General features: G+C 66.7%; 1 protein-coding gene and 1 gene segment (V, D, J or C); both read left to right on the top strand.

The window, feature by feature from the left end:
- LOC396781 (IgG heavy chain) overlaps positions 1–16,232 on the top strand; it is a 79,435-nt gene that overhangs the window by 47,226 nt on the left and 15,977 nt on the right. The window lies entirely within an intron of this gene.
- On the top strand, positions 1,180–12,293 carry LOC110255225 (immunoglobulin heavy constant gamma 1-like). The segment is given in 9 exon segments: positions 1,180–1,377; positions 2,704–2,930; positions 3,284–3,393; positions 3,629–3,883; positions 7,739–8,032; positions 8,470–8,844; positions 8,927–9,247; positions 10,755–10,885; positions 11,113–12,293. Coding segments are annotated over 9 exon segments (1,995 nt in total).

Here is a 16,232-nt window from a genome sequence, read left to right as displayed (position 1 = left end):
CGATCCTTGCCCGGGAGGGAGAGCCAGGGGCCTCTCTTCTCCCTCCAGCCGGTACGCCCCCAAGCCAACAACCTGGGGCAGGGCGGTGGGGCCGGGGGCTCGGCCCTGAGGGAACAGGACAGAGGCCCACCTGGAGCGAGGCTGGTGTCCAGAGAAGCCACGGACAGACTCTGGGATCCTCCGAGCCAACCACAGCCGGCCTCCCATGCACGAGAAGAGCCCACCCCAGCCATCGTGAACGGATGCCGACCGCAGAGGCTCCCCTCCTGAGCCTGGTCAGTGCTTCTAGAATGTTCTGTGACCAGAGTCAGATGGACATGACTCCCCCTATTGCTTCCAGGTGGACCTGGGGGTGACCGGGACGACCCCCGGCTTTCATTCGTTCCTTTCACCGTGCACCTCCAGGAAGGACTTCTGGGGACGTGGAAGGTCTGGTGCAGGACTCGCAGAGAGAAGCCCACAGCAGCAGGTGCCCACGAGGGCCATGCGGGGCAGGGGCTGAAGGAGTCTGCCCACCTATCTGGCCACCCAAAAGGCCGGCACTGGCTGAGGCTGCTCGGGGACCCGCAGATGGAGAGCGGCCTGGGGCTGGGCAGGACACACCACACTGCCGTGCACTTGTCCAGACAGAGGGGGTTCCGAGACACACGTCCAGCACACACAGAGTCACATGGGAGCTCACGCCCGAGGTCACAGCAAGAGCTGCCCAGGTGGCACCAGGCTCAAGGAAGCACTTCAGTTAAAGAGGAGGCCCCACAACTGGGGGTCACTCCTCAGGACCCATGGAGATTTGTCCTGGGACCCCCCCCCCCCAGATGCACAGACGTGCAAGACCCTTGCATAAAATGAGGTGAAATTTAAGTACAACCCACAAATTTGGGTGCAAATCCTCTCAGAGGGTGTAACTCGACTCTGGGTCACTGTCGCACCTAATGCGATGGAAACGCTATTTCAGAAGGTGCCAGCATGCAGCAAATTTAAGTTTACTTGTGGCACTTTCTAGAATTGTCTTTCCAATACATAGTTTAACCCACAGTTGATTGAATCCGGATGCAGTAACCACAGACACATATCTATGGTCTGCAGGGGTCCCTCCAGCAGGGGTGGGGGTCAGGAGGCACAGGGGAGCAACCCTGGGGGGGAGCCTCAGGTTCACTCACACTCACAGGACACCGGACCATGGGTGGGGAGAGGTCGCAAGGAGGCCAGGACTCAGCACCGGAGCTGCAACCCCATCAGGACTTCCGGGAGCCTAGTCCACGCAAAGCCCTCTGCACGCGGGAATCCTTTGAAAGGTCGGCGTACGCATCACACAGGGTGTTCACCTGTACTGCCTGTGCGCCTAATGGGTCCTGCTATGCACACGCCACCTTCACAGTAAGAGTGGACACTCCCAGGTGTCGGAGACCCACGGGGTGGCCCCGCCAGCGGGTGGGGGCCGCTCCCTGGGGGCTCAGAACACACGGCCTCGGCTTTGCCCCTGGAAACACGTCCAGTGGAGCAGGAGACACAGGTGTCCGGCAACGGCTCGGGGCCGTGGTTACAAACGGCGCCCGATGCATCCTGGGACCTGGACCCAAGGAGGGGGCGAGGGGGAAGCTGGCCAAGCCGCCTGGGCAGGGAGGGGATGGCTCCCGGAGGCGGAGGTGAGCAGAGAAGGGGGCGGCGGGGCCGGCCCGGGGCCTGAGCAGCGCCGCGGGCGGGGAGCGTCCTGCTGGGACCACCGCTCTGCCCTGGGCCCGCCCTCCTCGTCCTCACAGGACTGACCTCAAGCCAGGGCTGCCCGCACCTGAAGGGCACGCAGACCACCCCAGGAGGAGATTCTTTGAGACCCTGAGTGCTCCACCCACAAGTCTGAGCACCCACCTGAGGCGGGAGAACGCACCCTTCCCAGGGCCACGGAGCCTTGGCCACCGTCCCCTATCGGCACTCAGCCAACCATCATTCTGACTTTACACACCTTCGATTTCAGGGGCGGCATCAATGCTCCTTTGAAAGGCCTAGAGGGACTTACGTTTCCAGGATTCAACCTGGATAAGCCACAGCAACAAGGAAAACGACCTCCAGCAACAGAACGAGAAGATGGAACGGCCGACAGGTCTCTGTCCTGCAGCGGCCGCTGACACGACCCCAGGACAGCGGAAATGAGACCCAGGCTGCCTGTCGGGCACACGGCGGCCGCCCCGGCACCCTGGTGATCCTGTGCAGCACGAGGTGCCCAGTAGAGGGGTGGGCAGGGCAGGGCAGGGCAGGGCAGGACCTGGGGACGCGGCCGCAGCAGGTGGGCTCCAGCCAGGAAGGAGCCACGAGTGGGGTGGGGTCTGCTCGCTGGGCTGGAGGCAGGGAGGGCACCTCGGCTCCAACATCCCAGCCGGGGACCCGGCCAGAGGAAGGGGCTGCGAGGATGTCTTCCAAGCATCTCTTTGCTCTTGGAACCACGTGGCGAAGCTTTCTGAAAGCAGACCAGACTGCAGCACCACGGTTTCTATTGTGAAGGGATTTTTCCAGAAGGAGTGGGACCTTGCGAACGGGGATGTGGACACAGGGTGGCTTCTGATCGAGCCCAGGGCCCTGTGCAGCCAAGTCTCATGGTCACGCCGTCCCGGCCGGACCAGCCTGCCCCCCACGCGGACCCGGGGAAGGCAGGGGTCCCATGACCAGCACGAGAACGACTGACTCGCCTTGACCTCAAGCCACCTCCAGGACCAGGGGCAGACGGCCCGGCACCACGAGGAGGAGGCAGAGCCCCGGGCAGGGCCCACTTGCCACTTCACCTCGCCAGAGAGCCGGGCAGATGGCGGCACGCGACTCTTGGGGCCTGACGGCCCCGAGCCCAGACGCTCTCGGGGCTTTGGCCAGACTCGCAGGGCTGCTGAGCCAAGCAGAGGCTACAAAGCTCCACGGGCTTCCAGGGCAACCGCTAGAGACACGTGGGCACAGCTCGCAGAGCCGGTGACCCACGGGCCAGATGGGAACCTCCCTCCTGTGCCCCCTCAAGGCGTCTCCTGGAACGGTGGCCTCCCACGGCGCTGGACGGGGCTCGGGGCAGGCCCGAGGCAGCACGGCGCCCACACCGTCCACTGGCCGCTTGGAAGGATTCAGCCAACACCACCCCAGGCCCGCTGCACAGCCGGGGTGGGGGCTGAGACGTCCCTCAGGGGTCCCCAGTCCCAGCCTGATGCTGAAGTTACAGGACGGCCCAGGGGCGCCCAGGGAACAGGGGGAGCTGCGGCCCTCCACGAATGAGGACAGAGGGTCCCTGACCCCCACGCACGGCCGGCAGGTCTCGGTCCACGCAGAGCAGTGAGCGGCTGCCCGCCAGCCCGCTCTCGGCCGGGCACCACCTTCACAACCCCTGGGAACTCTGTCCCCACGTGGGCAGCACGGGCCTGGGTCTGGGCAGCAGGCTGGGCCCAGCCACACACGCGGGGGTCACAAGAGGTGCCCGGTGGGGTCGGGCAACCAAGGGCTCACACTAGGGGCCTGGCACCCGGGCTGCAGTGGGCCAGGCGGCATAATCCCCGTGGGACATAGAGAACCACGACGTCCTGAGTTCCCGCACCCTCCCCACCGCTCACCCACCCCACACACCCACATGAGCCGCCAGGGCACTGTCTGGACTCCCCAGGCCCTCTGGGACAGAAAGCAACCAGAAGAAAAGGGAACTTCAGGAAGCAGCCGGGCCACCCGGTTTCAATCCCATTCTTAGTGTGCAGGGCTGTGGGCAGGAAGGTCGTGCCTCCAGGGACCAGCCACCCACCTGAGGAAGCAGGGCTGCAGGCACAGAGCACAGACACAAGGAGCCACTTGCACCTGGGGCCAGAGCAGGAGGGGCCCGGAGCCCGGGGCAGCAGGGGAGCCACCTCCTCGGCCCCCACACTCGGTGCGTGGGGTCCACGAGGACTGGGGCAGGGGCAGCAGTGGGGGGGACGAGGAGGGGAGACCCCACAGCAGGGCTGCAGCCGACCCAGCCCAGGGAACGCAGCCTGCACGCGGGTCATGTCGCCCGCCCAGCACAGGGACCATGCAGCCCTGGCAGGGGCACGCCCACGCCAACAGAGCTGGTGCCCCAGAGGCCAAGGGAGGTCGGTGGGGCCGCAAGGCCTCTGGGGAACATGATAGGCTGGGGTCAGAGGCCTGAGGGATCTGCTCGGCCAGGTTGCTGGAGGCACAGGGCTGGGCAGGGGCTGAGGACGAGGCCAGGATGGACAGGTGGGTCTGGGCGGAGGACTCAGGGAAGAGACGGACACAGCGCAGGGGACAAAGAGGTCACCTGGGGTTGCAGGGTCCTGTCCCGGCTGCCGGAGCCCGCTTGAGCCCCAGGGCAGGTATGAAAGCAGTAACTGTCGGGTCCCGGGGAAGGAGCCAGGGCCACGGGCAGCAGGTGAGCCGGGAGCAGAGCAGGCAGGGCGGGCCGGGCTCCTGTGTGCCCAGAGCTGGCAGCACAGGGACTGAGCCTAAAGCTCCACAGGCCGCAGGAGGGCAGGAGCGGGAGCCAGAGGCTGGGAGCTGGGCGCCAGTGCAGCTGAGCCAGCAACTAGAGGGAGCCAGGGACCAGACAGGCTCCAAGGGTGGTCACGGAGAGAAGAGGGTGAGCTCAGAAGGGTCAGGAGCCCCTCCGGGAGGGGACCAGGTGGGACAGAGGCTCTGCCAGGGGGACGCTACCCAGAGAGGGTAGGCACCCAGGGCTCCGGGAACAAAGGCCGGCCCTGGGAAAGAATGGAAGCCAGGAGTGAAGCTAGACAAGGCTGAGGGTTCGGGGGCAGGAAGCGGGGTGGAGATGCTGAGGCCCAGGAGCCCCAGGGAAAGGGGCAGGTAGGCTGCAGGTGAGCAGGGAACCGGGAGGGCGGAAGGCTGTCCTTAAGGCTCTTGGGAACACATAGACCTGGTGCAGGTGAGCAGGGGGCTGGCAGGCCAGAGGGGTATTACCTGGAGCTCCTAGGAGCAGGTAGAGCTTGTGCAGGTGAGCAGGGGCTTGGAGGGCAGGGACTGCACCTGGAGACCCTGGGAGAATGTAAAGCTAGTGCCGGTGAGATGGAGGCTGGTAGGACAAGGGACAGTCCTGGGAGCTCTGGAGCAGGTTGAGCTTGGGCAGGTGAGCAAGCGGGTCAGAGGGCAGGGGGCTTAACCTAGAGATCCTTGAAGCAGTTAGAGCTTGTGCAGGTGAGCAGGGGGCTGGAAGCGCAAGAGGCTATACCTGGAGCTCCAGGGAGCAGGTAGAGCTTTTTCAGGTGAGCAGCAGCTGAGAGGTCAGGGGGCAGGCCTGGCATCTCCTGGGAGAAGTTAGAGCTTATGCAGGTGAGTGTGAGCTGGGAGGGCAGGGGCTGCACCTGGTGCTTCTGGGACAAGGTAGAGCTTGGGCAGGTGAGCAGTAGCTGGGAGGGCAGGGGGCTGAACCTCGAGCTCCTGGAGGCGGTTGAGCTTGGGGAGCTGAGCAGGGGCTCAGAGGGCAGGGGCTTCCCCTGGAGGTCTTGGGAGCAGGGGCAGCTTGTGCGGTTGAGCAGGGGGTGGGAGGGCAGGGAGCAGTCCTGGCAGCTCCTGGGACCAGGTAGAGTTTGTGCAGGTGAGCAGGGGTGGGTAGGACAGGGGGCAGTCCTGGCAGCTCCTGGGACCAGGTAGAGTTTGTGCAGGTGAGCAGGGGCTGGGAGGACATGGGGTAGTCCTGGTACCTTCTGTGAGCAGGTAGAGCTAGGGCAGGTGAGCAGAAGCTGAGAGGAAACAGTTGAACCTGGAGCTTCTTGAACCAGGACGAGCTTGTACAGGTGAGCAGGGGCTGCAAGGGCAGGAGGAAGTCCGAGGGATCCTGGGACCAGGTAGAGCTTGGGCAGGTGAACAGGGGCTGGCAGGAATAGGTTGAACCTGGAGCTCCTGGATGAGGAGGAGCTTGTGCAGATGAGAAGGATCTGGAGGGCAGGGAGCAGACTTGGCTGCTCCTGGGAGCAGGTAGGGCTTGGGCCGCTGAGCAGGGGCTGGGAGGGCAGGGAGCATTCCTCTGACCTCCGGGAGCAGGTAGAGCTTTGCAGGTGAGGAGGGGCTGGGAGAGCAGGGGGCAGTCTTGGGAACTCCTGGGATCGGGTAGAGCTTGGGCAGGTCAGCAGGGGCTGAGAGGGCAGGGGGATGAACCTGGACCTCTTGGGAGCAGGTAGAGCTTGTGCAGGTGAGCAGGGGTGGGTAGGACAGGGGGCAGTCCTGGCAGCTCTTGGGAGCAGGTAGGGCTTGGGCAGGTAAGCAGAGTCAGGAGGGCAGGGGACAGACCTGGCAGCTCACTGGAGCAGGTAGAGTTTCTGCAGGTGAGCAGGGCCTAGGAGGGCAGGGAGCACTCCTGGGAGTGCCTGGGAGCAGGTAGAAATTGGGCAGGTGAGCATGGGCTGGGATGCAGGGGTTGAACGTGGAACTCCTGGGAGCAGGAGGGGCTTGGGCAGGTGAGCAGGGTCTAGGAGTTCAGGGGGCAGTCCTGGGAGCTTCCGCGAGTTGGTCAATCTCGGGCAGGTAAGCAGGGACTCAGAGGCCTGGAGCAGCCCTGGGACCATCTGGGAGCAGGGCGAGCTTGGGCAGGTGAGCCGGGCCAGGGGGGATGCAGGACAGGGCAGGGGCAACAGAGTGGGGGTGAGCTCAGGGGAGCCCCAGGCTCGAGGGAGGGGCCGATATAGGGCTAGCCAGGCTGGAAAGTGGGCTCCTGGGGGGAAGGTCTCCAGGACTGCGGGGGCAGGGGCAGGGCTGAACAGACGCCATGGGTCACAGGGCTCGGGCCCACGGGCCCCAGCCCTGGTCGAGCAAAGTGAGGGGACATAGGACAGAGCAGCTGGAGTCCTGAGTGAGAACTGTGGCACAGGGCAGTGGACCTGGTCGGAGGGTCTGAGGGGCCCTTCTGGGACTGAGCTGGAGCTGCAGGCAATGGCTGAGCAGACGGGGTGTGGGGGGGGTAATGGCCCAGCCGGGTAGGGGCGCCTGGGGTGCTGGCGCCCCGCGGGAGAGGAAGGCCAGGGGCAGGGCTCGGCTGCAGCAGTGCTGCCAGGCAGGCTGGCAGCGGGAAGGGCAGGAGCAGAGGGAGGGCTCTGGCCTGAGCAGGCAGCTGGGAGGCCCAGAGCTGGGCTGCAGGGGCCGGGGCTCTGGGGAAAGCTGCCTCGGGTGAGCTCAGGGCCAAGCCAGGAGCCCCGGTGGAGGAGGGACCGGTGGGCCCAGAGGCCCAGATTTGGAGCCTGGGCCAGGGCCGGAGGGATGGCAGGGGAGGGGCCTCGGAGGAGACTACCTGCCCTCGCCCAGGGAAAGGGGCATGTTGGTGCCAGGGACCAACGCGCACGGGCCTTGACTGCAGAGCTGACCCAGAGGAACGGGGCCTGGAGAGCAAACAGCAGGCCAGGACCAGGGGCCAGGAGCAGAGCATGGGCAGTGGGTGGCAGTGGGTGGCAGTGTCCCTGCCAGGCTGGGGAAGCAGGACGGTGGCCTCAGGGGACCAGCAGAAGCTGGCCAGGAACACAGGCCACCCGCTGGTCGGGCCAGGCACCCACAGGGGCTCTGGGCCCTGGCGGGCTCTCATCCAGGCGGTCACCCAGCTCTGACCAGGCAGCTGCGCCCAGAACCTGCAGCTGCAATGGCAGCGAGCTGGGCGGCTGGTCTGCCGACTTTCTGGAAGCAAGTGGGTGCTGGGCGCAGCGGCCCCGCTCTTCTCGGGGCCCGATTCGCTGCCCGCCCCACAAGGAACAAGGCCCTGGCGGTCACGCAGCCTCCTCTCTTCCAGCCTACAACACAGCTCCATCGGTCTACCCTCTGGCCCCCTGTGGCAGGGACGTGTCTGATCATAACGTGGCCTTGGGCTGCCTTGTCTCAAGCTACTTCCCCGAGCCAGTGACCGTGACCTGGAACTCGGGTGCCCTGTCCAGAGTCGTGCATACCTTCCCATCTGTCCTGCAGCCGTCAGGGCTCTACTCCCTCAGCAGCATGGTGATCGTGGCGGCCAGCAGCCTGTCCACCCTGAGCTACACGTGCAACGTCTACCACCCGGCCACCAACACCAAGGTGGACAAGCGTGTTGGTGAGCGCCTGCGCTGGGGGCGGGAGTGCACGTCAAGACAGGCCGGGGTGAGCCCCCTGCCCGCAGGGACCAGTTCCCAGGATGGAGAGTCCCACCCAGGGTGTCCCCCTCACCTGCAGGCCCAGGCTCAGGGAGGGGTCAACTCGGCACTTCGGAGAGGCCAGGGTGGGCACAGGCGGGACCCCTCCCCCGGCCCTGGGCCCCCAGCAGCACGTGATGCTCTGGCATGTACCAAGACCTGACCCTGACCTGAGCCCAGCCCTGGGCCCTCCCCACCCCCAGTGACCCTGTGTGTTCTCTCTGCAGACATCGAACCCCCCACACCCATCTGTCCCGAAATTTGCTCATGCCCAGGTGAGTCAGTCGGGCCTGACCCTCCTCCCTGAAGAGGTGGCCCGAGCTGGGTCTCAACACGAGGGTGCACGGGTGCCCAGGAGCACCCCAGGCCAGGTGCTGACCCCACACTGTGTCTCCTCCACCAGCTGCAGAGGTCCTGGGAGCACCGTCGGTCTTCCTCTTCCCTCCAAAACCCAAGGACATCCTCATGATCTCCCGGACACCCAAGGTCACGTGCGTGGTGGTGGACGTGAGCCAGGAGGAGGCTGAAGTCCAGTTCTCCTGGTACGTGGACGGCGTACAGTTGTACACGGCCCAGACGAGGCCAATGGAGGAGCAGTTCAACAGCACCTACCGCGTGGTCAGCGTCCTGCCCATCCAGCACCAGGACTGGCTGAAGGGGAAGGAGTTCAAGTGCAAGGTCAACAACAAAGACCTCCTTTCCCCCATCACGAGGACCATCTCCAAGGCTACAGGTGCATGGGGTGAGAGGCAGGGAGGGTCCCGTGGGGCCACCTGGGGGGACCATCATGCTAACAGAGGTGTCTGGCCTCACAGGGCCGAGCCGGGTGCCGCAGGTGTACACCCTGCCCCCAGCCTGGGAAGAGCTGTCCAAGAGCAAAGTCAGCATAACCTGCCTGGTCACTGGCTTCTACCCACCTGACATCGATGTCGAGTGGCAGAGCAACGGACAACAAGAGCCAGAGGGCAATTACCGCACCACCCCGCCCCAGCAGGACGTGGATGGGACCTACTTCCTGTACAGCAAGCTCGCGGTGGACAAGGTCAGGTGGCAGCGTGGAGACCTATTCCAGTGTGCGGTGATGCACGAGGCTCTGCACAACCACTACACCCAGAAGTCCGTCTCCCAGACTCCGGGTAAATGAGCCACTCGCTGCACCCCACGTGCTCTCGGGTCCCAAGAGCTCACCTGAGCCCCAGCGCTGTGTACATACGTCCCGGGCCAGCATGAAATAAAGCACCCAACACCACCCTGGCACCCGCAACGCTGTCATGGTTCTTTCCGAGGCAGAGCCCCAGTGCAGGCGCCACCCGCGGGGCCAGGGACAGGACAGGCTCTGGGCCAGAGGCGTCCCCGTGGCATCGGGGGCAGCGGTCCCACCTGGGCCAGACCCGTTCAGTGGGGGTCTGAACAGGCCCCCTGGGGGCTGCCCGAGGCAAAGGAGGGAGCTTTGCCTGAGGCGGCCTCTCCTGCGGGCTGCCCTCCTGGCACACCTGCTCCGGCTGCTGTGTGTGGACGGACGGGTGAAGCCCTCCAGGCCCCCTCGGGGAAATGACTGCCCAGGTCGTCCCGCCTCTGTCCAAGCCCAAGCTCAGGGGCAGTGGCCCGTCCTTGTCCCCAGGTTGCCTGTCTCCTGGGTCTCCTGTGCCCACAGGGTGGGGACGGCCCTGCTCCTCCCGCAAACACCCGACATCAGGCCCCCACCCCGCCTCAGGCCACGGGGCTCTGCCCTGCTGGTCCCCGCAGGGGGCCAGGCCTGGGCACTCGTGGCAACACTCACCCCTGTGTCCCACAGGGGCAGAGGTAGGCAGCCCAGAGTGTCCAGGGGAGGGACAGTCCCAGACACCCCCAGGAGTGGAGCCCAGACCCACTGATATCAAGCCCCTCCCACCGAGCTGCCCAGCTCCCCCCCACCCCACCGCCTTCCTCCACTCGCACACCCGGGCTCTCGCACACGCATGCACGCCGCCCCCACCTCCCAGCACACCCGCCCACCGCCTGCATCCACATGCACACACACCCGGGCACACACACACCTACCCACGCACACATGTGTACACCCCCGGGCCCTCACAGACCAGAGCATGGAGCTGGGTCTCACACACCCTCACCGGGGACACCAGCCCGGCCCCATCCCCCGAGGCCCCACGGGCTGCTCAGCCACACTGGCACACTAGACCACACGGACCCGCTCCGACGCCCGGCCCCGCTCTTCCCCTGGCACCTACGCCCCCTCCGGAACAAGCAGAAATCCCCAGCCCGCTTGTCCCCAGCACAGCCGCCCCCGCGGCCTGGGGAAACACACCCCAAGGCCGTCTCGGCCCTTCCCTGGGCCAGAGCCCACCGGGCCCCTGCTCGGCTGACCTTCCACCCTCTGGGCCTGGCCCCCTCGGAGAGAGGGCGGGGCCTGAGCCACTGGCCTGCACGGTCAGGACACCCCCTCCCAGACGGTCCCCATGCTCGGGGGCCCCCACCAGAGGAGAGGGGGCAGGACATCCCTGGCCAGGCTGAGACTCAGCCCAGGATGCAGGACTGGGGGGCCGGGGCCGGGGCCAGGCACTGAGCTCAGCCGGGGGGTCCCCCACCTGGAGCCACCCCAGGCCCCGCGGGCTGGCACAGCACTGACCACCCCTCCCCGTGCAGAACTGCTCCTGGAGGAGAGCTGTGCCGACGCCCAGGACGGGGAGCTGGACGGGCTCTGGACCACCATCTCCATCTTCATCACGCTCTTCCTGCTCAGCGTGTGCTACAGCGCCACCGTGACGCTCTTCAAGGTGAGCGGGCCAGCCCCGCTGTCACCCGTGCCCCGGAGCCCCCTGCCGGCCCCTCCCTGGCCCTCCCTGTGGCCACGCTGTCACTGTGACGGCCCCTCCCTGTACCCGCCCTGGCCTCTGGTCCTCTCCGGGACACGGTGGCTGTCGGGGACCGCGGGGCTGGCAGGCGGACCCTGGGGGGCGGTCCACGTGCGGCGCGGGCCGCCCTCACCCCGTGCGCCCTGCAGGTGAAGTGGATCTTCTCGCCGGTGGTGGAGCTGAAGCGGACCATTGTCCCCGACTACAGAAACATGATCGGGCAGGGGGCCTAGGGCGCCCTCCAGGGCGGCCAGGGCCGCCCCAGACCCGACAGGACCGCGTCCGTCGGCTCCTGCTGCTCCGCCTGCGCCAGGCCTGCCTCCGCCCTCTGACCTCGTCCACCTCTGGCTCTCGGCCACCTCGCCCGCACCTCTGCCCTTGGGCATCGCGGCCCCCTCAGAAGGCGCCCCGCACCCCCACCGCCCCTCGGAAGCCTGAGTGGGCAGCAACTCGGGCCCCGACCTGACTTGATGGACACCCACCACCACCAGCCCCCGCCAGAGCCACGGGATACCGCCGGGGCCACGTGTCCTCACCAGGAACGCCCGGCTCAGCCAGCAGGTCCAGCCGTCCACGAGGAGACCGGCGTCCAGCGGCTGACGGGACAGGGCCCGAGCTCCCTGTGGACCCCGTCCAGACCGGGCTCCAGAGGCAGAGTCCCCGAGAGGAGGCTCCTGTGTCACAGCCTGGAGTGGGAACAGCTGCCCCCAACGCCAGCATCTCCCAGCAGGGAAGTTCCCAGACGGGCCACCAACAGGCGCTCAGGTCACCTCCAGCCCAGGGCACTCGAGGGAGGAGGACCTGGGCCCGAGGCCACGGCAGGAGCCCCGGTGGGGACAGAGCGGCCCTGCCCAGGGAGGCCGTGAGGTGCCGCCAGACCGGCCTCCTGGAGGGGGTCCCGCTGACTCGGACCCCCGCAGGCAGGATGGGCCCTCACTGGATGCAGGCGGGGGTGGAGGGGCCACCCAGGGTACAGGGCAGCCAGCCCACCCCGAGGTCCGCGGCCTGAGTCACGTCTATCGGACCATCCGTCCATCCAGCAGGAGATCCTTCCGCCTGCCCCGGGGCCTGGGTGAGAGGTGAAGAACCCCCAGGAGGGAGCCCCAGGCCGCGGACCCCCAAGCCAGCCCCGCACTGACTCTCCCGCCCTGTCTCTGCGGGAAACCCAAGTGGGTTCATGGCATCCGGGGAGCAGCCTCGGGACTGGGAGGGAAGGCTCGTCTGCCGAGCTGTGGTCGCTCTTTCTCCTTGGTGAGTGTCTGGAGCCCAGGCACTCTCCTCACTGTTGCTCTCATTTTTCACAGCAATAAACCACTTTTACAACCCCTCAGCTCACTGGGACCTCTGCCTGTGTCACCCGCCACCCCCCCGAATCCCAACCTGGCCGCCCTCCCCCAACCTCCCCCCCACAGCGTTTCCCCCCACCACCCCCAAGCCTCCTGGGCACAGCGGCCAGCCTGGGGCCTGGCGGGGCCACGAGCAACTCGCATGTGTTGGCTGTGTCATCAGCCTGTGCTGCTGTCGCAAACCCCGCAGCCAGTGGTGTGGACGGACAAACTGCACCAACTCAGAGCTGAGACTTAGGTCTTCCTGGGGTGACATGAGGCCGCAGCCGGGGAGGCAGCACTGCAGGGAGCTCGCAGGTACCGCTCGCTCCAAGCAGGAGGGGACTGAATGTGTGTGACAGGAGGGAGGGCCTGGGAAGGCCAGGCCAGGGGGGTATCGGGGGACAGAGGTCGGGAAAAGGGCTGGCCCAGGGAGCAGAGCTGGACCCGGCTCAAGCGCTCAGGACAGACGGGTCAGGGAGAAGGATGCGGGGGGGGCGGGGCGCAAAGGGGACCGGGGCTGGAGGGGACAGGACTCTCCCAAAAGGGCAGAGCAGGGGGCCCGGCTGCCCGTGCTTCCTAGTCACAGCTCCAGGAAGGGGGACAGGGCCAGCCCGGGGCTGTCCCAGGGAGGCATTTGACGGGAGCCGGGTCACCTGGGGACATGACCTGGGCCACTGAATGCTGGCGCTGAAAGCCTCTCGAGGCGAGGGGAGGAGCCCCAGGCCGAGGCCAGCACCACGGTTTCCCAGGCCAGGAGCTGTGGTCCTGCTCAGCCTGGCCCAGAGCCCAGGGCATCGGCAAGGGCCCCTCCAGCGTCCCGCAGGGAACAGGATGGAGACGGAGCCAGAGCAGCATGCAGGGAACGGACTGCGTCGCTCCAGGGGTCCCTGAACCAGACACGGGGAGGCCGGGACGTGCGGCCAGAGCATGGACGTGGGGTGGACAGCAGAGGCCAGGCATGCAGGGCACGGAGCGCCCTCCGCCTCCAGGTTCTGGGGGCTCAGGCCACGGTCCTGGGGCTCACCCCACACCCTCCGTTTCCCTCACCCTAAACGTCTAGCCAAACCTGAACGTGCCCATGGGCCACGCAGCCTGCTCAGCCCCAGGCCCTGGCCCTCACGTCTGTCCCCGCACCAGCCATCAGCCCCTGGCCGGCCCACTCCCGCGGGACCGCCAGGATGGCGACAGCGGGGCTGGCCCCCGCACCCTCGAGAACTCCCCCACCGGACCCAGGCCTCCCACCCTGACCCCCAGCAACGCCTCATCCCACGGCAACCCCACCTCTCCACGTGCCCCGCGCACCCCGAGCCCAGGGCCCGACGCCAGCCCCTGAGCCCCTCGGGCTCCCCTGAGTGAGCCTGAAGCCAGACCCCCGCGGCCTCCTGACCCCTAGACCCCCAGCATTAGCTTTGCACACTCCGGTGCCATCTCACCTTGCCCACGCACACCCACATCTGCGTCGTACACACACACACACACCCCCACGGGCACATGGACGTCCAGGATTTCCAGCTCAGCCCCAAAGCCGAGGGCACTAAGGGGCCCCTCCGATCACAGCCCCCACGCCCCCCCAACTTGGGGCCACTCCCGGAAGAGCGTGGCTCCCCCGCAGAGAGACCCCCGCTGGACGTGGGTGCCGACCACCCATTCGCACTGAACCACCCTCGAAACAGAGCGCGGGCCCACGGTCCAGCCCACACTCAGAGCCCACCGCCAAAGCGAGGGCTCAGAGGCCAAGGCCGGCCCACGGTCCCCGTGCACCCTGCTCCGGAGTCCGAAGCCAGCCCAGCCCCGCCAGGCCTCCCTCCCCAGGCTCAGCCCGCCCCTCCCTGCCCCCAGCTCCCAGTGCCCGTGCCCCCCGTGCCCAGCCCAGTCCCTGTGCCCACCCCCACCCCTGCGGTCCACCCTCCCTGCTGGCCACCCCAGGCCCCAGGCCTGCAGAATGAGGAGGCAGAGAAGCCTTCTGGGGAGAGGCCGTGGGACCCTGGGGCTGCGGGCAAGGCCCTCGGGGTGGGAGGGGGCCCTCACGGAAGGAGCTTCCCGGGGGGTCCACGCGGCCACCGTCTCGGCCCAGCTGCCCCACCCCCACTCACCGTGGCCTCGCCGGGGCCTCGCTCCTTTCTTAGCAAAGCTCCTTCTCCCTGAGGAAACTGTGCAAGTGGGGGAGGCTGCCCTGGGTATCAGGGCGGCTGGGGTGGGGGCACTGGGGATCTGTGTGTGTGTCGGGGGGTGCACTGTGGCTCTGCACTGACGGAGGTGGGATGAACAGGGGATTTACCGGAGTGGGGTGCACTGGGGATCTGTGCAGGTGCGATGGGATTCCCAGGGAATCGGTTCAGGAGCAGGTGGCTTTGCCCTGGGGATCTGTTTGCATGGGGTGGGGTGCACTGGTATTCTGTGCAGAAGACATGGCGTGCACTAGGGATTCGTGCCGGTGGGGTTGGGGTGCACTGGGGATCTGCGCAGGTGGGGGTGGGGTGAGCTGGCCGGCTCTGCAGGTGGGGTGGGGTACACTGGGGATCTGGGCAGTTGCGGCGGGGTGCAGTGGGGATCTGCGCAGGTGTTGGAGTGCACTGAGGTCTGTAGGGTTGGGGGGCACTGAGTAGCTGTGCAAGTGGGGTGGGAGATGCACCGGGACCGGAAGTGAGGGGGTGGGGTGGGCTGGGATGGGAGCAGGTGGGTGGGGTGCCCTGGGGATCAGGTAGGGGGCCTTCGTGATCACTGGCATTGGCAGGGCAGGGGGTCCGGGCTCTGGCGAGTGAATCTGTACCTAGACGAAGGCCAAAGCACACGTAAATACATCCACACCTCTGACTCTCAGCTGCAGCCGCCCGCCCAGGACACACGACCACCATCCGCAGGAACCAGCCCAGGCGGCGGCTGCGCCCTCTGCCTCAGACCTGCCTCTGTCTACAGGGACAGCCCGCCGGACAGGAGGTGCCCTGGCCACCACACGGGGCCGAGCCGCGCTGGCCGACCCGCTGCCCCTGCCCCACGGCCTCCATCACCACCCCGACACGCCCTGTGGGAAGGAGCCCTCTGCACGCGGGAATCCTTTGAAACGTCGGCGTACGCATCACACAGGGGGTTCACCTGTACTGCCTGTGCGCCTAATGGGCCCTGCTATGCACACGCCACCTTCACAGTAAGAGTGAACACTCCCAGGCGTCGGAGACCCACGGGGCGGCCCCGCCAGCGGGTGGGGGCCGCTCCCTGGGGGCTCAGAACACACGGCCTCGGCTTTGCCCCTGGAAACACGTCCAGTGGAGCAGGAGACACAGGTGTCCGGCAACGGCTCGGGGCCGTGGTTGCAAACGGCGCCCGATGCATCCTGGGACCTGGACCCAAGGAGGGGGCGAGGGGGAAGCTGGCCAAGCCGCCTGGGCAGGGAGGGGATGGCTCCCGGAGGCGGAGGTGAGCAGAGAAGGGGGCGGCGGGGCCGGCCCGGGGCCTGAGCAGCGCCGCGGGCGGGGAGCGTCCTGCTGGGACCACCGCTCTGCCCTGGGCCCGCCCTCCTCGTCCTCACAGGACTGACCTCAAGCCAGGGCTGCCCGCACCTGAAGGGCACGCAGACCACCCCAGGAGGAGACTCCGGGCCTTTCTCTTTTTCGTTTTTTAATTTCATTTGACTTTATTCTATATTATTTTATATTATACCGTTTTAGGGCCACACCCACGGCATTTGGAAGGTCCCAGCCTAGGTGCTGAACCAGAGCGGCAGCAGCCGCCTGCACCACAGCCACAGCAACACCAGAGCCGAGCAGCCTCTGTGACCTACACCGCAGCTCGCGGCGACGCGTCCTCATGGACGCCAGTCGGATTCATTCGCGCCGCGCCATGACGCAAACTCCTCTTTCGCAATTTCTTCCATTGAAGGGTAGTTTTACACCGTCGTAAATTTGCCATGTTGTGTTACTTTCAGGTCCCCGGCACAGCGGCCC

This window comes from Sus scrofa, chromosome 7 (genome assembly GCF_054392235.1).
Source record: "Sus scrofa isolate SSC_HxYL_T2T_F1_AM1 chromosome 7, Sscrofa_HxYL_maternal_Yorkshire_Landrace_v2.0, whole genome shotgun sequence".
Classification (NCBI taxonomy): Eukaryota; Metazoa; Chordata; class Mammalia; order Artiodactyla; family Suidae; genus Sus; species Sus scrofa.
Note: the sequence above shows the minus strand (reverse complement) of the source record. Positions and strands in the feature narration are given on the sequence as shown.